The sequence below is a fragment of the Pelodiscus sinensis genome, chromosome 5, assembly GCF_052426305.1.
Source record: "Pelodiscus sinensis isolate ZL-2025 chromosome 5, ASM5242630v1, whole genome shotgun sequence".
NCBI lineage: Eukaryota > Metazoa > Chordata > Testudines > Trionychidae > Pelodiscus > Pelodiscus sinensis.
In genome coordinates this window covers 75,002,631-75,029,021 of record NC_143056.1, presented here as the reverse complement: position 1 = coordinate 75,029,021, position 26,391 = coordinate 75,002,631, and the positions used below count along the sequence as shown (strand labels likewise).

At 42.8% G+C, this 26,391-nt stretch overlaps 1 protein-coding gene across 3 annotated transcripts in view; it reads left to right on the top strand.

Annotated features, from left to right (window-relative positions):
• The window catches only part of SLC1A2 (solute carrier family 1 member 2), a 134,285-nt gene that overhangs the window by 96,347 nt on the left and 11,547 nt on the right, over positions 1 to 26,391 (top strand). For 2 of the 3 annotated variants that reach the window (XM_075927483.2, XM_075927482.2), the window contains exons 4-9: positions 93 to 343; positions 4,147 to 4,315; positions 8,605 to 8,731; positions 10,005 to 10,238; positions 15,231 to 15,425; positions 20,058 to 20,192. In XM_075927483.2, the coding sequence (XP_075783598.1) occupies positions 93 to 343; positions 4,147 to 4,315; positions 8,605 to 8,731; positions 10,005 to 10,238; positions 15,231 to 15,425; positions 20,058 to 20,192 (1,111 nt within the window). The remainder of the gene's footprint in view (positions 1 to 92; positions 344 to 4,146; positions 4,316 to 8,604; positions 8,732 to 10,004; positions 10,239 to 15,230; positions 15,426 to 20,057; positions 20,193 to 26,391) is intronic. The other variant, XM_089778544.1, reaches the window with a different exon arrangement.

The following is a 26,391-nucleotide window of genomic DNA, read 5'->3' as shown; positions in this document are numbered from 1 at the left end:
ATTTAAATAACTATAGGCAGAGTCTCCAGATAGTTTGTGATAATTTGATGAATTGTATAATAACTAGTCCCACTGCATTTTTTTAAACACAGGATTGTCAGGTTTGGATGCTAAAGCTAGTGGTCGATTGGGCACAAGAGCCATGGTCTACTACATGTCTACTACTATCATTGCTGCTGTGCTAGGGGTGATTCTGGTTTTAGCCATTCATCCAGGAAATCCAAAACTCAAAAAGCAGCTGGGAGAAGGGAAGAAAAATGATGAAGTATCCAGTTTGGATGCTTTCTTGGATCTCATCCGAAACCTGTTCCCTGAAAATCTAGTCCAAGCATGCTTCCAACAGGTAAGTATTTTTAAATGTGAAGACCTTTTTACATTCCAAGATGTTCTATCTTTCACCTAGTGAGTGGCATTAAAATACTTGAGATGAATACCAAAGTACAGTGCTGGGCAGGTAAATCAAGAAAGAAAATAGTTTACAACTATTTCTTTTATTATGTAGTAACTTTGTTACTGATTTCAGTTCTTGAACATTTTATGTGACTCATTTTTTTTTAAAAGACCATCTTTTTAAAAGTACTCTTTTTAAATAGCTTCATTCTTTATGTACAGTATTTAATGCTCTAGAAAGGTGCTGGCTGGTTGTTGGGCCATGAAACATTTGACCTCCAAACTGCTGATTGAATTTGAATTTAGCCCAGGGGTTAGTGACTGATCTGATGGCTATCCAATGCCCTCTGTGAAGTGTATTTGTGGTTTCAGGTAAGTTACCAGTGTTCAGGTGTTCACATCCTCAAATCCACTGTCCCATATAACAAGTTCACTGTCTGGAGACTGAGATCTATATTGATAATAGAGCCCAAATGAGTTAACTGTCTATAGAGGGCTCCACCAGGTCACATGTAAGACATCTTGTGTCTACACTGCAGGGCTTAGTTCAAAATAAGCTATGCAAATTGAGCTACGTCAATTGCATATCTTATTTTCAAATAGTTTATTTCAAAATAGGGAGCGCCTACACAGCACTTACTTCGAAACAGAGCACTCTTCCTCCGACTTCCCTTATTCCTCATACAATGAGGGTTACAGGAGTCAGAGTAAGAAGTCCTCTAGCTTGACAGTATTTTGACACTATTTTGAAATAACTGCCTGCTGTGTAGACACGGACTAAGTTATTTCAAAATAGTGTTGCAGTGTAGGCGTACTACTTGTGGACCAATGGCCGGGAGAGGAAGAGAGTTACGCTGCTGTTGCCTATTCCTTACTTATCCTGTAGTTAAATACTTCAGCCCCTAATCACTTTTCACCAGCACAAAATTAACACATTGTGTTAGTAAGCGATAAAAGAAATGCTTACAAAGAACATATGCTTCCCACTTCCTCTGTCAGCAGCTTTCCTAAAATTAAATTGTTTGGCAATCAGGCAGCCTATTTTTATTGAGCCAAACAATATTTGTTGCCAAACCCATTCTTAGATGTTCCTAAATGGTACTACTTGAAATAGAATGTTAGTTGGAGCTGTGGCTACAGGTGGGAGGATTGGGTGAGGAGTAAAGTGAGCACAAAAAGGGCAGATCTAAGCTGCCAAAAGTATTGCAAGAACTTTATTTCTTCCCCACACTCTCACATAAAAACAAAAAGTATTTGGTATTTAAAAGGAATATGTTCAGAATGTTCCCAAATTATCTTGGGGATAGAGGTCCTGTGGCCAGCCCATGACTGGCTAAAAGCCATAATGTTTTATAAGTGAAGTTCTGTTTCCCCCCCCTTCACTTCTACTTCTCCATAATAGAAAATGGATCTAATATCTATAGGTAGGGAACAAGTGGGGGAAAAAGTGAGGAAGAATTAAGCTGCTAATATCCAATACTTTTCTCAGATTCTGTATATGTCTTGTTTAGTGGCCATAGGCTACGTCTACGTTGCAGAGTTTTTGCACAAAAACCACCGTCCACACTACAAGCACGGAGCGTCCACACTATAAGCACGTTTTTGCTCAAGAAAAAGCACAGTAGATTGTCGTAAGACAGGGCTTTTTGTGCAAGAGTTATTCCTCTTTCTACGAGGAATAAGCCTTTCTGTGCAGAAGTTCTTGTGCAAAAAGGTGGGTGTGGACGGACAATACGTGTGTGTGGATGGAAAAAGCACAGGTGCTCTGATGGCCATTCATTGAATGGCCATCAGAGCTTTCTTGTGCAAGAGTGTCCCTGTCAGTGTGGACACTCTCTTGTGCAAAAGCACATGGCAGTGTGGATGTGCTCTTGCTCAAGAACTTTTTGTGGAAGATCTCTAATGCTAATGTACCACCTATGGCTCAGCTGACACTGTTTTAACTTTGCCCCACGTGGGTGTCATCCAAAGCCTACCAAACCCAATGGACAGACTCCTAATGACTTCAGTGGACTTTGGTTGGGGGGCCAAAAATGAGCTTTTTTATTTTAGTGTTCCCATATTTTATGTGAACAAATTCCAAACTAGCCTCCTTCAAAGTGTCTGCCATTAAGCCACATCTCTTTTACTATTCTGCTGTAACCACTGACATACGGGCTTCTGGAGTTGGTCTCCACCTGTCTTCCCTCTTGGTTACAATAGAGGTTGAGGTACTCTCTTCATCTCACCTGGTTTAGGTGGTGTCAAAGGCTGCTTTCCTGATTAGGAATAGCGTATTAAAACCCTTATTTCTCTATACACCAATGTTTAGTTTGTGAGTTTATGTCCCTCTAGAAAGTGTTTCACCATCTCACCTAAATGTGCGATCTAGAGTGACAACCATCATGTCCAGATGAGCATCTTGAAAGTAAAAAAAGCTTATCTGAACTTGCACTTTGAGGTCAGGACCTTATCACTAGTATTTATGGGTCTGATCCTGGGAAGTGCTGAGGACCTTCATGAACTCCAGGAGGAGTTGTGACTGCTTAGACTCAACCCCCACTGTTTATTTTTGTAGCTCTACACAGCTTTGACATAACGTCTATCTCACATAAAAATCAGGACAATAAAATTCCCAAGATAAAAAAAAAAAAACAGCAGCAAAAGTTGGCTGGCTTCAGGACTGCTGAAGAGTTTCTCACACATTGTCAAAGTTCCTTTCTAGCCGAGTATTTTTATTTTCTAAATTTAGAAGAGAGGCACATTTTAAAACAGGGGTAATATAAGATGTTACAGCTTGAATTGGGGCATCATCCACACTATATCCCATGTGAGCCATCCCAACAACCTGCAGATACAATTGTAATTGAATAAGATACAGAAATGGCTCTGTATCCTTAATACTTTAATTTCACGATACCTTGTCTAGCTGCTTTGTACCTAGATTTTTTCTGAGTGCTATCATTAATGAGATCCTGCTATCTGCACATATAGAAATAGCAGATGGTTTTTCAGGTATGAGTGGTAGAATGCTTTGGCTTATTCTCAGTGAAGCTGGCAACAAGAATGTGACAAGTTATACATTTCTTTTGCAGTCCAGCTCTCAGATTCATTCATTACCATGCTTGGAGGGTATCTGTGTATACCAGTTTTATTTCAGCTCCCACAGATAGGAACCTAGAACCAACCTAAAAAAAGGAAACAGTCACAGAATGGGAGATGTGTTAGAAATATAAAAACATATTTTTGAACTAAACTGCCATGGTAGCTGAGATTGGAGATAAAAGTCTTTGTTGTGTAATGTTTGTTCAGAATTGCTGTTATCATCCACTCCAAAAATAGGGAGAGAATACGGTGAGTGAAGCACTTTCTTTCTGGATGGAAGGGCCTATATGTAAGATGTTATGTATTAACAATTAAGAGGGTGTTTATCATCTTCATTATACTGCTTTTTTGGAATTGGATCTCAGGACTTAATTTTCCATGGAATTATTATAACTAACTTATTTTTGGAAGCTTCTCAGGGGTTAGCCAAGTTAGTCTGTACATGATAAACTTTAAAAAACAACAAATACTCTGGTAGCACGTTAAAGACTAACAAAACATGTAGATGGTTGGAAGAGGAGTTAGAGGGGATGGACTGCATAGTTTGATCCTCTAAAAATAACATTGCCTAGGATTATTTGGAATGGGGCAGAAATATTATTATTATTTTATTCCCTTATGTATTAAATCACATTCTGATTCCATTCTCATTCCATCTTGCAACTCCTTCAGATTCAAACTGTCACCAAGAAAGTCCTGGTACCCCCAGAAACCGAAGAACCACCTAACATCACTGACTCTGTCTTTGCTATGATGAATGAGACGATGACCGAAGAACCACCAGAAGCCCAGCTGGTCATTAAAAAGGGGCTTGAGTTTAAAGATGGAATGAATGTCCTAGGTAAAGAAACTAGTTTCCTGTTGAAACCTATATTGATAACATAGCAGCTCTTGCTTTTCAGTGACAGTCTGTGGATGGCCAGGTTGGACTGATTAGTTCTGGAGTCCAAATGTGGCCTGAGCAGTGCATTACCAAAAGTGGCAACCAGTTGCTAGCTACTTGCTGACACATGTGATACGAATCTGATGGTCTCATTCCTGCTCTTAGTGCCCATGTGCCCATATCACAGAATCAATCACCACAATTATAATTCATTGGCAACCTTATAGACAGGCCTGGAAATGATCAAAATATTGTTACTGTTAATTTGTTAGAGTATGAATACCCCAAATGTATTGTTAGAATAGCTGGGGGTCCTGCTTTATCTGTTCCACGGAGACAAAGAATTTCTGATCCTGGGCACTCTTCTGAGACCTTTATTCTAAGATGTGAGTTTAGGTACTGCCTAAACAATAGGTCTGGGAGGGTGTAAACTGTACCAGTGGAGGACACTTGGATACATTGTTATACTTCTGAGTCATAAGTCCCTCTTTGCCTCCTCTTTGTTTAGGGGAGAGTAATTTCTAGCTAACCTTTAAAAGCACTAAGTTACAAACCTCCCCCAGCATGTCATCACAGCTGTACTGGCTAGCATATGGGGACAGAGTTAAGGTTTTGCCCATTCCCTACCCATCCCTGCCTGCTCACCTCATCTGAGGGAAAGAAAGAGGGGGCAGACATGCTGTACGTACTGCATACCCCTATTAGTCTTATTAGTCATGTAAGGGCTTAAAGAAGGTTCCTGCTTCCCTATGTGTAATGACTTAGCCATATATTTATGCTGTTTGAACATACATCCACACTTGTATCATTCAGAAGATCACAAGAATTTACTTTTGTTTCTTTTATATATGAAACAATCTGGATAACACGATACTTTAGATTTGGTACTAGGTTTTAGAAGAATTTGGATCCCACTGACAAACAAAAGGAAGTAATTCTTCATGCAACGCACAGTCAACCTGTCGAACTCCCTTCCAGAGGATGTTGTAAAGACCAGGACTTTAACAAGGTTCAAAAAAAGAACTAGCTAAATTCATGAAGGATAGATCCATCAATGGCTATTAGCCAGGATGGATAGGAACGGTGTCCCTAGTCTCTGATTCTCAGAAGCTGGGAGTAGGTGACAGGCGAGAGCACTTGGCATTGACCACTGTCATAAAATAGGGTATTGGCTACCTGGACCTTTGGTCTTACCCAATATGGTCCCAATACACAGTGTCCTCCTTGCGGCACAGCCCTCAGGCTGAGCCCCAGAGCTATTGCCCCTCCTCTATAGACAGGGAGCATCAACCCACTGACTTGTCACTTGCCTCAGAGGCCCACTCCAGTCTTCAGTCTAGCTATACCTGGAAAGGTATAACAAGTGGGGTTCCGCAGGGGTCTGTTTTGGGACCAACTCTGTTCAATATCTTCATCAACGATTTAGATATTGGCATAGAAAGTACGCTTATTAAGTTTGCAGATGATACCAAGCTGGGAGGGGTTGCGATTGCTCTGGAGGATAGGGTCATAATTCAAAATGATCTGGACAAATTGGAGAAATGGTCTGAGGTAAACAGGATGAAGTTTAATAAAGACAAATGCAAAGTGCTCCTCTTAGGAAGGAACAATCAGTTTCATACATACAGAATGGGAAGCGACTGTCTAGGAAGGAGTACGGCAGAAAGAGATCTAGGGGTTATAATGGCTGAATATGAGTCAGCAGTGTGATGCTGTTGCAAAAAAAGCAAACATGATTCTGAGATATATTAACAGGTGTTTTGTGAGCACGACATGAGAAGTCATTTTTCCGCTCTACATTGCGCTGGTTAGGCCTCAGTTGGAATATTGTGTCCAGTTCCGGGCATCGCATTTCAAGAAAGATGTGGAGAAATTGGAGAGGGTCCAGAGAAGAGCAACGAGAATGATTAAAGGTCTAGAGAACATGACCTATGAAGGAAGGCTGAAAGAATTGGGTTTGTTTAGTTTAGTAAAGAGAAGACTGAGGGGGGACATGATAGCCATTTTCAGGTATCTAAAAGGGTGTCATAAGGAGGAGGGAGAAAATGTTCATCCTGGCCTCTGAGGATAGAACAAGAAGCAATGGGCTTAAACTGCAGCACAGGAGGGTTAGGTTGGGCATTAGGAAAAAGTTCCTAACTGTCACGGGAGTTAAACACTGGAATAAATTGCCCAGGGAGGTTGTGGAATCCCCATCTCCAGAGATATTTAAGAGTAGGTTAGATAAATATCTATCAGGGATGGTCTAGACAGTATTTGGTCCTGCCATGGGGGCAGGGGACTGGACTCGATGACCTCTCGAGGTCCCTTCCAGTCCTAGTATTCTATGATTCTCTTACTCCAGAAGCAAACTGCAGTCTACCCTGGCCACCTTCACCACTGGCACAGGGAGGGGAAGAAAGAGGTGGGGGTGGAGGGAAGCCCAGGCATACCCAGTACCCTGGGCTCCTTCCCAGGGACCCTTTAGTAGCAGGTCCCCACTGCCCCTCCTCCAACCCTAACATCATCTACTTCCCTGGGCCACTTCCCCACCACTTTTGATTCCTGCCCCAAGCACTCTCCTGCCAGGCCTTGAGCCTAACAGATATAGCAAAAACATTTCCAGTGGTGGTGAGCAGACCTCTAGAAAGGCAGCCTTTCCCCTCAGGCTTCTTTCCATAGGCTCCCCTTCCCTGGTCTATGGCTGCCTTTTTATCAGGGTAAATGAAAAATTAAAAAATAGGGTGATTAGACTCATGTTGCATAAATTAAAGGAGCTGGGCAAATTCATACAAACACAAAGTTGAGTGCTGTGAGTAACTGAATGCTAGTTTGGCATTAAGTGAACACAAATACCTACTAATATTTTCTGACACACAGCTGGGATTCCAGGAAATTACCTAGTTGGTGATTATTCAACAATTTTTCGGCAACCCTTCTCTCCATGCTCTACAGCACACACAGACACTCACCTTTTCCACTCATGAGACTCCAGTACAAACTTCCTATACTAACGAGTGAGTTTTTGGATAGCCACACTAAACCACTTTCATTGTCTGTTTTTGTATCCTAATGGGACTCACTTAGCTTTTTGACAAGAGAAATTCCCAGTTGAACTCACACACGAGGTAAATGCTGAACTCTCATCATATCTTGCAGTTCAATCTCTTGAGGATTGCTGAGCTTCAGAATTTTCTATCAGTGTCAGTTAATAACCCCAGACAAGCCTCTTGATTCTTGCAAATTCTAGCAAAACCTTTCACTGGAACACACTAATCTTATACATGATCCAATAGTCCCCAGTGTACTCATTCACTCAATTGACTCTCATTTTGATTTTCTAATACACAAGAATTTCCTCCATTTGTTTAAAATGGTTACAATTTCCTGTGTTATAAGGCCTGCTCCTCACTGGATTTAAAGGCAAAATTTGCTCCCATTCATTTAATCTGGAGCAACATTTGTTCCTTAATATGCATATTTTTATTTAACACTGGGGAAGATTAAAAACCCTAATTATGCCTTCTGGTTGAGCTAGTCACAAGAAGAGTGAGTGTGTGTATGTGACACATGCATGCATGTGCATGTTGAGAGATGAGGATGAGGGATTCCCTTTACATCTCTCTGTATTCTGAAATTGTCCCATGTACCGGGTAGAACCACATGAGGGCTGTTCTGAACTTAGATAAAGCTGGACATGACCCCTAGATGGCATTGTACCAACAAAAGCTAATTAGGGTGTGGCCACATCCCCTTGTCAAACTATGAGGCCTCTACAGTCTCTATGGCATTCAGGAAGCTTATGTTATGAATGTTCCTTTGGTGGATAGGTCTATTTCTTTTATGGCCTCTGTACACGACATTAGCAGTGAACAGGAGCCATGCAATGGAGACTCAATACTCCTTTCAAACTGAATCAAATCAAATACAGTACCTTCACTATTATTATTATTAATTATTATTATTATTGATCAATTTATCATCTAGGTGTTATATTATGATGTAAGAAAAAACAGCGTTCATGCCATAGAATTTACAGGTTAGTAGAAAATAAAGAATAAAGAATACTTCCTGGTTACCATTGTGGAAGTTTAGCGCAAGATTACATGAATAAGAGATATAGCATCTCGGCTACAAAATATAGTGCAGTTGTTGAATTAGCAGGATAGCCCCCACAGGCTGGCTTTATTCTGGCATAGCTGCAGACACTCAGACCAAAATAATGTGTTTCCTAACTGATGATTCGTTGTGTGTGATTCCTCCACCAGGCCTGATAGGGTTCTTCATTGCTTTTGGCGTAGCTATGGGGAAGATGGGAGAGCAGGCCAAGATGATGGTGGATTTCTTCAACATCCTGAATGAAATCGTAATGAAACTAGTCACTATGATCATGTGGTAAGTCAAGATCATAACTTCTAAGATGCATAAAACACACAAGCCAAATCCTGCCACAGACTGGGTACACTATACTTTATTGGCAACCAATATTACTGGGCTGGTTTGGCTCTTTAAACCATTTTAAGGATGGTACAACCAGAACAATGGTGTTTCCTTTTTGGGGTGGGGTGGGATGATAATTAAAGTGCATTTTGAAATATTTCTGAAGATGACAGGCACACTGTCATTTTCTGCCTACAGAGCTCCAAGACATGCAGGCACCATTTTCAGACCTTTAGGACTACTCTAAAAATATCACATTTATGCTAGAGGTTCTCTACAGTTAAAAAAAAAAAAAAAAAAAAAAAAACATCCCTTCAAAACATAGCAACATTAAGCTTCTCTTGTGAGTCCAACATAATAATAAACAACAGGCATAATTACAGAGGAGCCAAGAGACATGCTCTATTTCCAGTGTTCTGCAGCAAAATTGCCTTGCCCAAAATATGCATTCAACCCAAATAAGATTCCAATGGTTTGCATCAATATACAAATGTCTCCTCCCATAGCCTCTGTGAGTCCACATGCAAAGACTGTATTCTATAAAATCAGCAGAGTAAGAGGCACTGAACTGAGGTGTCTCTCTAGGAAACTGTTTTATTCACCACCATTGAATACAGTGTATATTTGCAGAATAAGGCTTTGGCCCAGTAGCAATATCCCATAAGCAGGCATACAAAGTTAGATCTTTATTGAATAATGTTATAATATTTATTTAGCGGCTATGTAGCATTTTTCATCAAGTTTGGGTTTGGATTGTTTGTTGCAAGTATATAATCTTATGAATCTAGCCAATTTTCCTGTGTGAGCCAATCCTGGTTTATGCAAATGTCTGTTTTATGCTCATTACATTGTTTGGACAAGCAGTTTTCAATCTATGCATTGTTCATTTACTTGTTTGATTATCTGTAGTGTGAGACTGGAAGGGAAGCTGTTAGAAATTGAGTAAGAACCTCATGGTTTGACTCCCAAAAGTATGGTATTATTGCTTTTAATGAGGTGTTTTGGCAAGTTCCTCTGAATATGCTTTTCTCATTACCATATATAGAGGCATGAAGGATAGCCACTGAACCACCATCAGTCTGTAATTATGTATCCTCTTGACATCCCAAAGTTTTCAGCCTAGAACCTTGGATCTCTCTCCATAGTTCCACAGAGTTTTGGGCATAGGTTTTACGGCTGCATGCTGTATGGATGAGTTCCATCTCTTCGTTCTGTTGTTTTTCTCTAGGTACTCCCCTTTGGGCATTGCCTGCCTTATTTGTGGGAAAATCATTGCAATTAAGGACTTAGAGGTGGTTGCTAGGCAACTTGGAATGTACATGGTAACAGTGATCGTGGGCCTTCTCATCCATGGAGGGATCTTCTTGCCTTTACTGTACTTCGTGATAACACGGAAAAGCCCCTTCTCATTCCTTGCTGGCATTTTCCAGGCATGGATCACAGCTCTCGGCACAGCTTCCAGGTACTCCATATGAAATGCCTCCTTATTTATTTTTTAGCAGCTCGTTGGCTGCCCTCTAGACATTTTTAGCTGCTGTTTTGAACTTTGCTAGAAAATTTAATCATTAAATGCCAATCAGTAAACAGCTTTTGATCACCTTAATCTATGTGGGGAAAAAAAGATTTACTTCACACTCTGTAGGCTTTAAAGAAAGGCAGTATGGCCTACTGGATAGTGGCTCCAGGCTAAATGTCAAGAGACCTGATTTCTGTTCCCTGCTATGCCATTGGCTCGCTATGTAAACTTGTGTGAATCACGGAACATCTGTGCTTTAGTTTCCTTACCTGTAAAAGAGGGATCAAGTTACTTACCCACCTTGGGTACGCACTTTAAGATCTGTGGATGAAGTGCTATTAGTGTTACTAGTTATTAAATGAGAATGTACAGAACCATAACTGTTATAAGGCTCCATATTTGTCTTAGTTCTGAGGTTAACTGTACCTGTGTCCTCCTCTGTGGTCTATGCAAACATGCCCCTTTACATTGCAGGCTTCCAACAGCACCTTTCTGTGGGTTTATACCCACCCCTCTCTCTCTCCAGACCAGGGGTTTAAGGCTTGCAATTCATGGAGACTCTCTCAGCAGCTGTGATCTCATTTCAGCACCTGCAGCTCCTCTCTCCCCCAGGGGCTATGACCAGCAGCGCTGGCAACTTTCTGGGTCCCTGAGCAAGATGTGGGAGCCCAGCTCTGTGTCCCCAGAATGGGCAGGAAGGGGCGGGGTAGGAGGTTAGCCTCCCCCAGCCAGGCCTTCAGCACAGTCTGGAATGCACCACTCAGGACGCCAGCGGCGATTTAAAGAGCTTGGGACACTGCTGTCACCGCAGTAGTGGTGGCGGCAGTTGGGCACCCTGGGCCCTTTAAAATCCCTGGGCCCTGGGGCATTTGACACCATTGTTGATGGCCCTGGCTCTGAGAGTATTTACCAGTGACCAGCCAGCTTTCACCGTGTAGAACTCAATTTATTTTAGCGCAAAATAATTAGAGAGTAATATATCCTAAAACAATTAACAATCTGCATGTATGCTAAGCTTACCAAGTGTACCCCTCTTCCGATGGAGAGCCCAGCAAGTTCCACTCCTTCCCACTCTTCCGGCAGGGCTTTTTCTTCTTGGTTATGGTTTTATGTAAATTTGAGGAGGCTCTCCGAGCCAGTTCATGCTGACCCTTTATACAAAACGCTCCTACTTTTTCTGCCATACCTTTTGAACTGGGCCCGAACCAGTATGTGCAATTCCCCAGAAGGATGGTACTTTTCTGGAGCTGTTTATCTATCCCAGGATCGACAGGACTTGTACTGTCATCACTAGTAGTTCTACCCATGCCTGCTTCCTCCAGGCTAGGACTTAGGGAAATCCTGAGTGATGATATTGAGTAGCAATTTGTTTAGGCAGTTAGCTAAAGAGTCACAGGGTTTGTCTCTGCACTTTGACCTAAATTAAGTTCTCTCTTTATAAGAACTCAGCTCCTGTCTCTTCTCCGTCAAAAAGAGGACGCAACAGATTTCCTGTGAGCTCTCTGCAAGTTAAAGCTGGGAACTAAATTCTATCCCATGAGGAGGAAGGATTTACTCAAAATCTCACCAAGAAGTCTGTTTTTCTGTGTCTTTCAGACAAGTTTGGCAGGCTAAAGGTGTTTGGATAAGGATCTGAACTGTTTAGTCTTTCATCTAGAGTACAGATCTGTGAATCAGGAAATGGAAAGAGTTGGAAACTGGATGATTCAGGAAGTGGTAATAAGATATGGTGCTTTTCACTGGGAAAACTGGGTTTTTGACTAAATGTCTTGCCTCTGTTTCTCTTCTATAGGCTAGGATCCTATATCCAGACTGAAACTCCCATGATTCATCATAGCCAATGATTTCTATGATGCACCACAGTGGCTCAACAAGACAGAGGATTGTGTTGCATCATGGGAAATATCTGGCTTGGGGCCTTACCCACAGAGAAGAATGGGGGCCTAAGACACACAAACTACAAATCCCATGTGGCACCAAAGCAGCACTGTTGTATCTAAAATGTTTGGTTCTCAACCAAAAGTTTTTGGCTGAAAATTCATAGATTTTTGTCCAAAATATTTTTATTTCTCACCAAAACAATCAAATTTTTCCACAGGGAAAAATAAAGTGTGTTATGACTACCTCTCCCCTACTGGGTCATATATAAACTGGGTCAGCTGTGACTGAAAGTCTTTATCATCTGACAGTTGCTCAGAGGGCTGTGTGAAATGATTCAGAAGTTCTCAGTCCAAATCCTTATAGATAAATGTCTACATCACAAAAATAATGATCATGGTATTGTTTGGGGTTCTCACTGAGGAGACAAAGATTTTTGACAATCAAATACTCCCACACACCAGGATTAGGATTGTTAGGACAAGATGGGGAATCATGTACTGCTTTGCTCCACTCACTATATGCAATAGTTAGCATTCTTGTCTGACCAAAGGGATATTGGTACAATAATTTAGGATGGCTTTTGAGAAATTTCTGCTTCTTCCAGATATGATAAAAAGCATTTCCGGTGCTAGGTCTATCAAGCTGGCATCATTCAGGGGCTCAACATTTACTGTTGCTCAAGAAATTAAAATTAAGGGGGAAAAGACTTGTTTGTCCTTCAAATTATAATGCAAGACTGCAGGGTAAATGACAAAATCAGCGAGAGTCAGCTATAGCAGTCTCTGGGTAGGTCTCTGCCATGTACACACTTTCACATCTGCTCCAATTTGTGAAAAGTGACTGTGGGTGGGATTTACTCCTACTCATGCAGGAAAAAAAGCTTATTTGATTGAATTTCAATTGTGTGTCAGTCAACTAAATTTTTCTTTTCTAACAAATAAGATACAGAAATCACTTTTGTCATGGAAGGCACAGCACAGTGGAATGAAAAAACAGCGTCGGTGACCCACAATATGCATTCAGCCATCTCCTTGCATGCAAACAGCCATAAACATGCACTTGTAAGACAGCTCATGGGGAAATACACTTTCTATTTCCTATCTAGAAGTGAGATTATTCTTTCGTGTTTATATACTCTAGGGCTACGTGTAGACTGGCATGATTTTCCGCACATGCTTTTAACGGAAAAGTTTTTCTGTTAAAAGCATTTGCAGAAAAGAGCGTCTAGATTGGCACGGACGCTTTTGAGCAAAAGCACTTTCTGCGGAAAAGTGTCCGTGCCAATCTAGATGCGGTTTTGTGCAAGAAAGCCCCGATCATCATTTTCGCCATTAGGGCTTTTTTGCTGTCTACACTGGCCCTCTTGTGCAAATATATTTGCGCAAGAGGGCTTTTTCCTGAACGGGAGCATCATAGTATTTGCGGAAGAACACTGACAATCTTACATCAGATCGTCAGTGTTCTTGCGCAAATTCAAGCGGCCAGTATAGACAGCTGGCAAGGTTTTCTGCAAAAGCAGGTGCTTTTGCGGAAAAACTTGCCAGTCTAGACGTAGCTAGGTGTGTGACATCACAGAATGCATATTTGATGAGCTGTGGTAAACAAACATTGCCTATCATAACTAAACTACATTGGTGACAGAATAGATTTGGCTGAAGCTACTTACCTGGCTCAAGTAGCTCTTTAAAAAACCCCTCAGTGAGTGTGAAGAGCAGTTCTGAGCACAGGACTGGGAACCAGGGCTGTGAGTGCCAGATTGGCCTCTGGCATTTACTCCTTTTGTGATAAAGAAGAAGTCACTTAATTTTTTGGTTCCTCACTTTATCCATCTATAAAATGGGGATAATGATATTCTCCTACTTCACAAAATCACTATGGTCACTAAACAATGAATATACTAAACAGTGAAATTGCAAGGCAGTATATGCCATATGCAATGAGGATTTATCATAGTATATTTTAGTAAGTTCAGCTCTTTGTTCCATTCACTACACACAATAGTTCACATTCTTGTCAGACCAAAGTTGTATTGGTACAGTAATCAGGATGACCTTTGAAAAATTTCCATTAGCACAGCTGGGAGTATGCAAATGAGCTGATACAGACATGATTTCACTATTTTTATACTAAGCAACTGCTCTATAGGAATTTCCCCAGCACTGCATTCACTTTTCGGAGTTGACTCTGATCAGGATGTAACCAAATTAGTTTAGTGGAGGATTGGACCAGAATCAAGCACTGAAAATGAAAACATCAAATAGGTATGTGACTGAATTGGATTCATTAATTTAGATCGTTCAGCTGTGCACCTGGGCAGCAGAGGAAGGAATCTCAACTCACTGGAAGAAAAAGTAGCTATGGGACTACTCTGCTGAGTATATTCAGGCTCAGTGGGTAAAATAACTTGCTCTGCCCCCAACAGGGGGGAAGCAGGCAAGATTCACATAAGCATTCTGTTTTTCAGCACCAACCTTGTTGTCCTCCAAGCTCTGTGAATGAAGAGTGCACAGGCTCATCTCCTTCCCATGCCCCTTTATGTAGTACTTAATTCCTCTGCCAAGAGCACCTCCACGACTGAAGAGATGTAGGATTTGACCCTTCAATATTGATTTGAGTTCCCATAGCAACCAGTTATTTGGCTTGGTGCTTTGAAAAAAAAAATCAATAAATAATTTATAAATTGGGCAGAAAGTCCAACTAGCTCCTGTGTGACCCAGAATCCAACCTCCAATTAATCCCAAAGTATGTGTTGATAGAAAAAAGGTTTATGGCTACAGGAGAATTGAACACAAAAAAATCTGGCAAAGGAGGGAAAAATATAGAAATGTTGCCAGCTTTCTAGCAATGAGGTACTAAAAACATGAATTATACACTGTGCTTCTCTTTCCCATAGAATTCAGTAATTTCTGTGGTTGCACTCTCTTTAAGGAACGTATTGAACATGAGAAAGGAAATGGTCATAGCAAAATTGCAGTAGTTCTCATCTTTTTCCATCATGTCCGAATATTGTAAACCATAAAACCCTGTCTTTCTCCATTTCTTTTCTCCATCTCTCAGTGCTGGTACTTTACCTGTTACTTTCCGTTGCCTTGAAGAAAACTTGGGCATTGATAAGCGTGTAACAAGATTTGTCCTGCCTGTTGGAGCAACAATTAACATGGATGGGACTGCCCTTTATGAAGCAGTTGCTGCCATCTTCATAGCACAGATGAATGGAATTGTGCTGGATGGTGGGCAGATAGTCACTGTGAGGTGGGTTCTATACTGATTTTGAAGGTTATACAGCATGAAGATTCAGTGATGGCTTAAACTTCTGAATGTCTGTGGATTCTGACACAGGGAAATATGTGGACTTTAGCTTCCCACAGTGGTATTGAATGGACAAGTTTGTTAAATAACTATGGCCCTGATTCAGAGATGCTAAGACCAGAATGGACCAGTGTGGTCATCTAATGTGACCTCCTGTATAACAGAGGCCAATAGGATTTCCCAGAGAGATTCTCCATTGCCTTGCATGCTTGGTTGCTGCTATTTGTGCATTCTGGTTTAGTAGCATTTTAGACTCACTTTGCACAGGAGTAAATGATACCACTAGGTGCAAGAAAAATGATCTTGTCTGTCCAAGATAATAATAAACTAAGGTAAATGCTGAGGGATGCTCCAATCTATGTATAGGACATTAGCAATTTAGTAAGCCCATGAGTAGTGAAAGAAAAGCTTTCCCATAAAAAGTATCCATATGGTTCATCACTTGTGGTTTGTTCCTCTTACTTTACCAATTAATAATAAAAAGAATGTAATGCTTTTCAGGCTGTGAATAGGGAATGGTAACAAAGAATGTAATGCTTCTGACATAGTTCAGTGAGCAGAGGGATTTCTTGGGAGCTGCTATCTGGCAGATGATGTTGAAATACCCCCATACACTTTTAAGCTTGCCTTAGGGCCAGTTTGGCTCTAGGCAGTCCCTTTGATTAGTGGGAAGAGGAACATATATACCTCCAGACTCTACCATTACAATGAGTGTTACTGGGGCAAAATAGTGACATAGGCCTTGAGCAGGGCCGGCCCACAACATTTTGGCACCTGAGGTGTGGAGCTCAAATGATGCCCCCATGCCCCTCGTTTGGGCCAAAACTTTGAAAGGTCTCAATTATGCCTTCTTCCTGTTCTACTCCTCTCATGGCACTCCACCATCTCTGTGCATCTAGAGTAGAGAGAATACATATGCACCAGTAGCACACACAATTTTCTACACTCTGAGTACCCCCCGCCCACAGTCTGGCACCTGAGATGGCCACCTCAGTTGGCCTCATGGCAGGGCCAACTCTGCCCTTGAGTTCCCAGAGGAAAGGCTGGGTGTGACAGGGTACTCTACTCTGCATTTAATAGCTCCTCCTCCAGGCTTTTCTGAGGATTAGCTCTGCCTAGCCAACACCCCTTTCCAGCAGTTGTATTCCCTCATTCTTTCTACAGCCCTTCTGTTCCACAAGCTGCTGCTGCTGCCTCTTTGTGACTCTGGACAGGACACCACATGGTTTCTTCTGTGATATGATACATGGAAAGTGTCTTTTATGACTCAGTCTTCTAAGTCATTATCCCTGGAAATACCATTCTGTCAGGTTTAGTAGGTAGAAAAGCCCACCCTCTACTCTGGATTCCAGTCCAGAGCCTTTTACCAAGCATTCAAGATCTGCAGCTTCCCTAATTCACCCTTGGACTACTTCCGCTGCTGCTGATTCTAGCCCCTTCCTCCCCCTCAAGAATGACTGCTACTTTTCATTCTGCAGCTTCCCTTTTGTTGCCTGTCTCTTTGCTTTAAGTAAGCCCCACCTGTTTTCTCAAGGGTGAGCTAGATTCCAATTAATGGCTTCCTTCTAGCCCAAATAGCTCTCCTGTAATTGACACTTAATTGGTTGATTGGGTCTGCCTGGCCTAAATCAGTCCTCTCTTGGCTAATGTGGGGAGTATACCTCATCACACAGGGGCATCAACCATTTCAAGCAAGATTATGCCAATGATCACTAAAGGACACATAGTCAGGCCCATGATGTGGGGAGGGAAGACAGGGAGAAGAAGGCAATTGATATGGGGCCTGGAAATTCAAAGGGGCCCAGGGCTTCTGGCCACCTCTGCTGCTAGTGTAGCAGCCACAGCCCCGGTCTCTTTAAACTGCTGCTTGCAAGCCACACAAAGTGCTGAGGTGGCTCTTAGGGCTGCCTTGGAAGGAGAGGGTGCTGTGCACTCCTGCTTACTCTCAGGGCTTGAGGAGAGGGCACTTGCCATGGTCTGTGTGGCACTGCGGGCGGCTTCCCACCAGCACTCTACCCTTTCTGCATGAGGCCCTACCCCACAAGAAGCTGCCCCCCTCCCATCTTTCCTGGGGCCCTGCAGAGGCTTTTTTCTCCCCTACATGTAGTGTGCTCCAGAAGAGCCCACACAGGGGAATTAAAAGGAAAACACTTGTGCACTTTACAGATCAACTCCCCATAGTCCAAACTCTAGCACAATCCAGCAAAACCTCATGTCTAGGTCTGGAACCACTTGGCCATGTTTAAGAGGCACTGGATAGGCACAGATCGGGCAGGGGCTGGAACATGTTTGGGGGAGTGTACTGAAGATGGCTTCCCTGCCGGCTGGAGAATAAGTAGCCCAACTAGGCTAACCAAAGAAAAGGAAGCTTCAGATAGTCAAAGGGTGAATGTAAGTAATTCCCAGTATGGTTTATCTTTATCTATTTCTATTTTAATATCTTTTGCTGAATGTTGACTACTCCATGTGGTGAGAATTGCATCAAGCCTGCCACATGCAATGGGTTTGATACTCCTGACCTGGGCTCGCTGAGCGGAGGTGAGCCCCGCTCACCAGCCACGCGGTTCTGCGCTCTGTGCATGCACAGATCACTCTGCGCCGGCTCTTGCAGGGTGTAATCAACTTGCCACGGGCTAGCCCTACAGCAAAATAGACTGGATGCTCTAGATCTCAAATTCAATCTTAGTGTGCTCACATTAACCTAGAGAACAGTAGATACTTTCCTATTATATCAAATCATTACATATAGAACTCAGCTGAAATATCAGCCAGAAGTTCAATGGAAAACATACATTTCATGTAGGTAGGACTAATTTTGGCATGTTTTACGATAATTCAATTTAAAGTCATATTTGATCCTATGACTTAAAAAAAAAGAGAGAGAGAATGGCAAAGTTATGACTTGCTGTTGAATTCATTTACAATGGAAAACATGACAAAATTGCAGCAAGCCTGACATTTTGAATCATAACATTTCAAACCACACATGAATGCTGCCAAGTTTGCCTTTTCCTTGTGTCTCTAATCCACCCACCTTCTTCTTAGTTAACCCTCTTCAGGATAAAGAAGTGCCTGCATGTGTGTTTCTTGCCCAATTATATTTGCAGCATAGTTTCCAGTTCTTTTTCCTCCTGCAGGTTACTTACAATGGCAAAATAAGATTTTAAAGGGGGTAGGCTGTTCCTTTCAAAGACAGATGCTGCAAAGTTGGGCCTTAAATACTACTTTTTAGAAATAAGAACATTGTTGGCCTCAAGTCTTGGTGAACGTGAACCAGAGTTATTCTTCCTGCTGCCATTCTAAGTAATTGTGTCACTGTGCCCGATTCCATCCCCACACCGCTTGTACACTGGTGCAGTTGACCCACCTGGACTCTCCGTAATCCTCCGTGATGTATACTTGTGTGAGATCTGAATGAGGCTGACAGAGAGAAGTATTCCTATAAACTAGCCATAGGAAAACCTCCAACTCTTTCCCTAATGAAATCTGATAGGATGACATTTGTGTTATGACACTGACATTTGTGTTATGATACAGTGTCCTGATATGGCAATGCAGATGACTAGAAGGTTGTTCTCGCATGTCTGCCAAACCCAACTAGCAATGCTGGGGTTAGGTACAAATGACCCAGGCAGGCTTAGTAATTATCCTTTGAGCTTACTCCTAATATTTGTCTTTCTGAACATTTTTGCTTTATCCCAACAATCAAACCTGGCAAAGCGACCTACTCCTTGGATAATTCTGGAAATGGTAGGGGTTAAAATTCTGTGTCCTCAGTGGTAGCCAAGCATTTACCCCACTCCTTTATTGGAAACTCTTTAAAACCTTCCTTGCTGAATCCATACCATCTTAAATTTAGTAGTCTGTTGCCTGATCTATTTCAGAAAGACAGAGACTTCTTTTTATATTTTTGATTGTTCCTTGGCTCCCTCACTGCCTAATTTATTTTCCGTCATACAAAAGAATGCCTAGTGTCTCTGAAGCTGTAGCCTGTTTTTTTCAAACTTCCAGTATTTGGAGCCCAGACATTTCCTATATTCAACTTTCACATTCTATTAACTGGAGCAAAAGCAGGGATGGCTTTGGATTTGCAAAACTTAATTGGCTGAATGTTGGCTTTGCAAACCAGAACAAGGGTGCTTTGTATCTGGGTTTGGTTTATTAGAAGAGTTTGGAGCATGTGATTTTAGGATACTGGGACTTTCACCCATTCCTCTTTGATAATAACCAGTTCCCCCAAGCCATTATCTAACAATACAAACTGCAAGGTCCATAAGTTAACACTCATGAACCCCACTGGAAATTCAACCTGCAGCCCCTACATTGCAGAAATTCCAGTTTGGAATATGGAGATGTACATAGAATCCTAGGGCTTGGAAGAGACGTCAGGAGGTCAGGGTGTCCAGCCCCCTGTCCGAAGTAGAACCAACCCTAACAAAATCCTCAAAGCTGTGGCTTGATCCCATCCCTAGTAGTTATGCAGTCCTGTATTTTCTGGAAATGTCAGTGAAAACCAACCTTTTGTCTTGATCAAGTGAGTACCCATTGAAAGTCACACCCTCCTTGTTCTTACAGCCTGACAGCCACCTTAGCAAGTGTTGGAGCTGCCAGTATACCCAGTGCAGGACTGGTCACCATGCTTCTCATCCTCACCGCAGTGGGTCTCCCCACTCAGGACATCAGTCTTCTTGTTGCTGTTGACTGGCTCTTGTAAGTAATTGCGACTCCATGATTCATTCCGAAGAGGTCACTGTGTACTTATAGCAAATAATAAGCATTGATTTACTCTTTTCTGTTACCTTTCAATCATGGATCTCAAAGCACTCTAACTATACCTATTATACTGATGGAGTAACTGAGGCACAAATAGGAAAGTGAAGTGGTTTGACAGGGGCTACATAAGTCAGCATCAGAACAAGAAATAGAATCTAAAGAGCAGATCTGAACAACAGCTAGTGTAAACTGCCATAGAATGAAGTCAGTTGACTTAAACAATTGACTTCCAAGGAGCTGTGACAGTTTATATTAGCTAAGAATCTGTCCCAAAGAGGTTTGACTTACAGATTCCTGCCAAAGCCATTGCATTTCCTAGAGACATGTAACATTCCAAGCAGTTGTTCCACAGTTCAATAGCAATTATTCATCTATCTTCTTTTATGTTTCCTTATTGTTTAGTTCTTGTTTAAACTGAGGGATGTGGATGTGAGAGTCTGTGGATTTCACTGCAATGGTGCTTGCCTAAAACAGAAGGATTTTATATGGCATTGGGCATTTCTGTTAATGATCTCTCCCATTACCAAGAGCATACTTCAAACTACAGCCAACTGCTTGAGGTTAGGAAGATAGTGGTTGTCTGTTACGTTATGGTAGTCTTACACCTGTCTCTGAAGCATTAGGTACTTATAGAGACACAGCTCCAGGTGAGATGGACCACTGATCGATGCAGCATAGCAACATTCCTAATAGAATCAGGTTTCTTCATAAGTTCTTCTCAGCAAAAACACTTTTGGATGAATTGTCCTAAAGGAGCCCACAAATCAAACTAAACAAGAAGGCCAGCTGGGAAATGGGAAAATATTTCTGGTCAGTTTTTACCTAGAGAGTACCTAAAGCATGACCTGACCTACTTTTCAACCTCAGGGTCTTGGGGTTAGAGTCATTTCAGTGCCATTGCAGATCCTCAGACAAGAGACATTCATCCACTCCACCTTCTCCCCCAGCTTTCTGCTCCTCACCTTGGGGATTCAGAAGCCCTGTTAATAATTATAACAACAATAATACACCCAGGGTACATCTAAACTACATGGCTCCGTCGACGGAGCCATGTAGATTTGTTGTTCTGGCAAAGGCAAATGAAGCCGCAATTTAAATGATCGCGGCTTCATTTACATTTACATGGCTGCCGCGCTGAGCCGACAAACAGCTGATCAGCTGTTTGTCCGCTCAGCGCGCTAGTCTGGACGCTCTCCTGCTGACATCAAAGCCCTTTGTCGGCAACCCCGGTAAACCTCATCCCACGAGGAATAACGGGGCTGCCGACAAAGGGCTTTGATGTCGGCAGGGGAGCGTCCAGACTAGCGCGCTGAGCCGACAAACAGCTGATCAGCTGTTTGTTGGCTCAGCGCGGCAGCCATGTAAATGTAAATGAAGCCGCGATCATTTAAATTGTGGCTTCATTTGCCTTTGCCTATAATCCTAATCTACATGGCTCCATCGACGGAGCCATGTAGTCTAGACACAGCCCCAGAGACAGATCTTCAGGTGCATTTTAGATGGGAGGCCTAGACATCTTTCTGCCCCCTTTTCACAGAGTTCCCAGGGATCAGTTCAGCCCATCAACACAACTTAGAGCAGTCTCAGGGCTCCTCTAGGTTGCACTGATTGGTGACAAGCCCCTAGAAACCTTTACATCAATCTGAATTGCTGGAGCCCAATGCCTTCTGATCACTACCTTTCCTATTCCAGCACACCACTACACAGACTAAGGGTATGTCTACACTACAGTGCTAATTCGAACTAACTTAGTTCAAATTAGTTAATTCGAACTAAGTTAATTTGAACTAACGCATCCAGATGAAAAAACTAGTTCGAATTAGCATTTTGCTAATTCGAACTAGCATGTCCACACAGAGTGGACCCTGAACCAGGGTTAAGGATGGCTGGAAGCAGTGCCGGCAGGGCATCAGATGACGACTTAGAGCGTGGAGCTGCTGTCTCAGGCTAGCTGAGGGCTGTGCTTAAAGGGACCGACCCCCACCCTGGACAGACAGTTCTCAGGGGTGCCCCGCTTGCAAAGCAGTCCTGGCTTGGATTGCCCGGAGTACCCACACTGGACACATCACACCACTCGGCCATCAGCCCGGCTGCACTTGCCACAGGCTGCCATCTGAGGAAAGGGGGCAATTGGGCGGCTGCAGGAGAGGTTCCACCCCCAGAAGCCCGCAGAGCCAGCCCAGTCCTCCCCATCGGGGGCTCGTACCCCATTCCTCCCTCACCTCCTTCCACTTACCCCTCCCTAGCACCCCTTCCTGATGTACAAAATAAAGGACAATTGTGTTCAAAAATAGAATCTCTCTTTATTGAACAAAACTGGGGGAGACTGGGAAAAGGAGGTGGGAGAGGAGAAGAGAGAGGGTGGGGGAGGGGAGGGCAACTACAATGGGGTTTGGAACAGGTCCCATATGAAGAGAGGCTAAAGAGACTGGGACTTTTCAGCTTAGAAAAGAGGAGATGGAGGGGGGATATGATAGAGGTCTATAAAAGCACGAGTGGGGTGTAGAGGGTGCATACAGAAAAGTTCTTCATTAGTTCCCATAATAGAAGGACTAGAGGAAACCAAAGGAAAGGAATGGGTTGCAGGCTTCAAACTAATAACAGAAAGTTCTTCTTCACAAAGCAAATAGTCAACCTGTGGAACTCCTTGCTGCAGGAGGCTGTGAAGGCTAGAACTAGAACAGAGTTTAAAGAGAAGTGAGATCAAGTCATGGAGGTTGGGTCCATGGAGTGGTATTAGCCAGGGGGTAGGAGTGGTGTCCCTGCCCGAAGTTTGTGGAAGGCTGGAGAGGGATGGCACAAGACAAATGGCTTGGTCACTGTCTTTGGTCCATCCCCTCCAGGGTCCCTAGGGTTGGCCACTGTCGGCAGACAGGCTACTGGGCTAGATGGACCTTTGGTCTGACCCAGTACGGCCATTCTAAGCTCAGGGCTCAGGGTTGGGGGTCTCAGTGGACCACCTTGATTTTCATGCACACCTGCTCCTGGGTGGCCAGGTTGGCAGCTCTCCTGCCCTAGATGGCCACTTTCCTATGCCTAGTGCAGAGGTCATGGACGAGGTCCACGATGTCTGCACTAGCCCAGGCGGGTGCCCGCCTCTTGCGGTCCTGGGCAAGCTCCCGGGAGCCGCCAGCCTGGTCTCGGGAAGAGGGGGAGGGCTGGGGGACATCGGGTGGCTGGCTCGAGCCGTGCCAGGTGCAGGGTCTGCTAGCTGGGTGCTGGCAGGCTTGCACCTGGCACGGGCACCGTAGCCAGCCCATGCCCCTTTAAGGGGTCCGGGTCCAGGAGGGGGACAATAGAGTTTCCCTGGTGTTGGCCAGAGTGGCCACCAGGGAAAGCTGGGGAGGGGTAGCCTCCCACTAGTTCGAACTAGGCTTAGTCCTCGTAGAATGAGGTTTACCTAGTTCGAACTAAGCGCTCCGCTAGTTCGAATTAAGTTCGAACTAGCGGAGCGCTAGTGTAGCGCCTATCAAAGTTAATTCGAACTAACGTCTGTTAGTTCGAATTAACTTTGTAGTGTAGACATACCCTAAGCTATCAGGTTGCAGGTGGTAATGTTGGGAGGGTATGTAACACTAGCTATGCCAGCTTTATACTGCTTCCTGATTCCCCCATGCCAGGGGAATCCCCAGGAGCCCAACTGATGCATCTTCAATTCTTCCTTATGCTAATAGAGTTATGCAGAAGGGGCTTAGCAGAGATGAGAATTTGGCTTTGAAAGTTTAGTCACATAGCATAACATGCTATTTATCCTATCCATTAGCCCCTGCCCTATTGGGAACCATTCAAAGTCTCAGTCCAATCTGAATAGGCCCTGCATCCATCCTTCTGTGATATATCTGCCAGATCTAACATGAGGAAACTTCATTGACAGCTGGCATATCACCCTGTCTGTGACACACCAGTGTCTAAGAATAGCTCATAGCTCCAGTCCCAGCTTTAGGGAAAAACAAGACAAGAATTTACAGCTGGGACAAGCAAAGGAAAAAGATAATTTTTAAAAATATATTGTAATAGGGCGAAATCATAGCTCAGAATGGGGAAGCAGGGTGGGGCCCAGCAGGCAGCTGGCGAAGATGAAATTGTATGGTTTTAAATATATTGGTGAAGTCATGGCTCAAAACAGGAAAGCAGCGTAGGAATTTGCAGCTAGAAGCGGGGAGGCAAGAGGAGGTCCCTGTTCAGGTTTTAAATATATGTTTCATTGCCGTTCAAAACAAGTCAAGTAGGTAGGGTTCTGCCGCTGGTAGGAGGATGAATAAATGCAGCATGTGGTTAGGTTGGGCTTTTTTAGGGAAATGTCATTTTAAAATATTCCCCTTGGCAGAAAAGCCCTGCCTACACTAGTGAGCCTCAGAGCCGTAATTCATGAGTAGTGCTGCTCCATTGGTGGGAGCTAGAGTGTGGGCAGGGCTCAGACAATTTTGCCTCTGTGTCATCTAGCCCTGCTCACAGGATGATTAAACAACATGAGAGTAGAAATACCGTACCATGGAGCTGCACCAGTGGTGAATCCCAGTTATGAAGCTTGCTCTATAGACAAGGCCGGAGACAGAGAAGGAACCTCTAAAAGCAGCATTACAGGATTGTTTCTAAGTGAAAGATAAGCCTAGAACCTTCTCCAAGACTAGGAGGGCTTTGGGGTTCTTTGGCTTGACAAGCAGTAATGGAATAAAATGGTGATAAAATTAGGCAAGGCTTGAGAGAAAGTAAATGAGAAGAAAGGAGGCAAAGTCCATCATTATCATGCTGCTAAAGCTAATAGAACATTCAGGGCCTGATTCTGATCTCTGCTATGTTAGTTTGAGAGCAGAGTAAATTCATTAACTTTCATGGCAGATTAGAATCAGGCTCTCTAGTAATTGGCTGAGTGACAGATATAAATACAGGAGATGGATACAGGTGCAGACAATCATGATGAGCCTGAACTTGTCTGGATGTAAATCAGTACAATAGAAACCTTCTAAGAATAGCAATTCTTAATGTATTTCAGGTCCAAGCGAAAAGAAAAAAAATCTTTCAAAATGGCTCATCTTTTTTACTGTTCAAGATAAAAGATCCTGACTATATAGGACTGGTCTCATCAGAGGCTGAAATCTCTCAGCCTATAGCTTTCATGATTTCAGCACATTCAAACCCAAGCCTGAAGTTTCAAAGGGTCTGAGCCATGACTTCCCTCCCTGCAAGTTGAGGTTTAAAGGATTTCTGAATCTAGCTCAGACTCATTGGTGCCTCTCTTGTACACAGAGATTGGATAGAAAGAGAGACAGACACACTGTACTTTCTCATCGGTCACATTTTCCAAGCTTCACAACTCTTGCAGTTTCTCACTTTAAAACTAAACAAAACATGGTGGTGACATTTCATAAGAAAGCATTATGTGCCAGACTGGAGTGTTTCCAGCATCATTAGCTGTAGCCAAGGGCTGGCTATATTCCAACTGTGGGATGGACAAGCTTAACAAATGCCATACCATTAGCTCAGACACAGAAGTACTTTGCATAGTGTAAACTGCTCAGATCCAGCATCTAAAGCAAACACCTACATTCAAATCACAACAGTAAAATTTGCATGAGATCTGACTCTTTTCTGTAGCTTGAGTAATATGAGTCTATATTCAAAATGCTTAGATCTACTGTCCTTGGGAAACTTGATGTTTGAATGTTATTGCTTAGGTCTGTTTCTAGAATGTATACACAAGTAGAATGAAACATGTCACCAACAAAATGACGGCAGGCTAAGCACATTATCCGTTGAATCAGTGTGAGCATTCAAGAATTTATTTAAACTTCTTTTTAGGATCCTTTTTAGAATCTAGAACACCTACTCAGGTAAATTTCTTAGACGGGCCAACGTCTTTTTATATATGAGTACAAATAATAATAATAATACCTAATAACACTGTATGGGCCTGCTTCTCATACTCATGTACAGTGTGTCTAAACTACATCCCTTTTCTCGAAATAAGTATGTAAATTAGACACTTCGAAATTGCAAATGAAGCCAGGATTTAAATTTCCTGTGTTTCATTTGCATAATGGCATCTGCGGTTTTTTTTTTAAAAGGTGCTTTTTGAAAGAAAAACCTGCATTTAGACGGGGATCTATCGAAAATAAAACCCTTTTTTGAAAGCTCC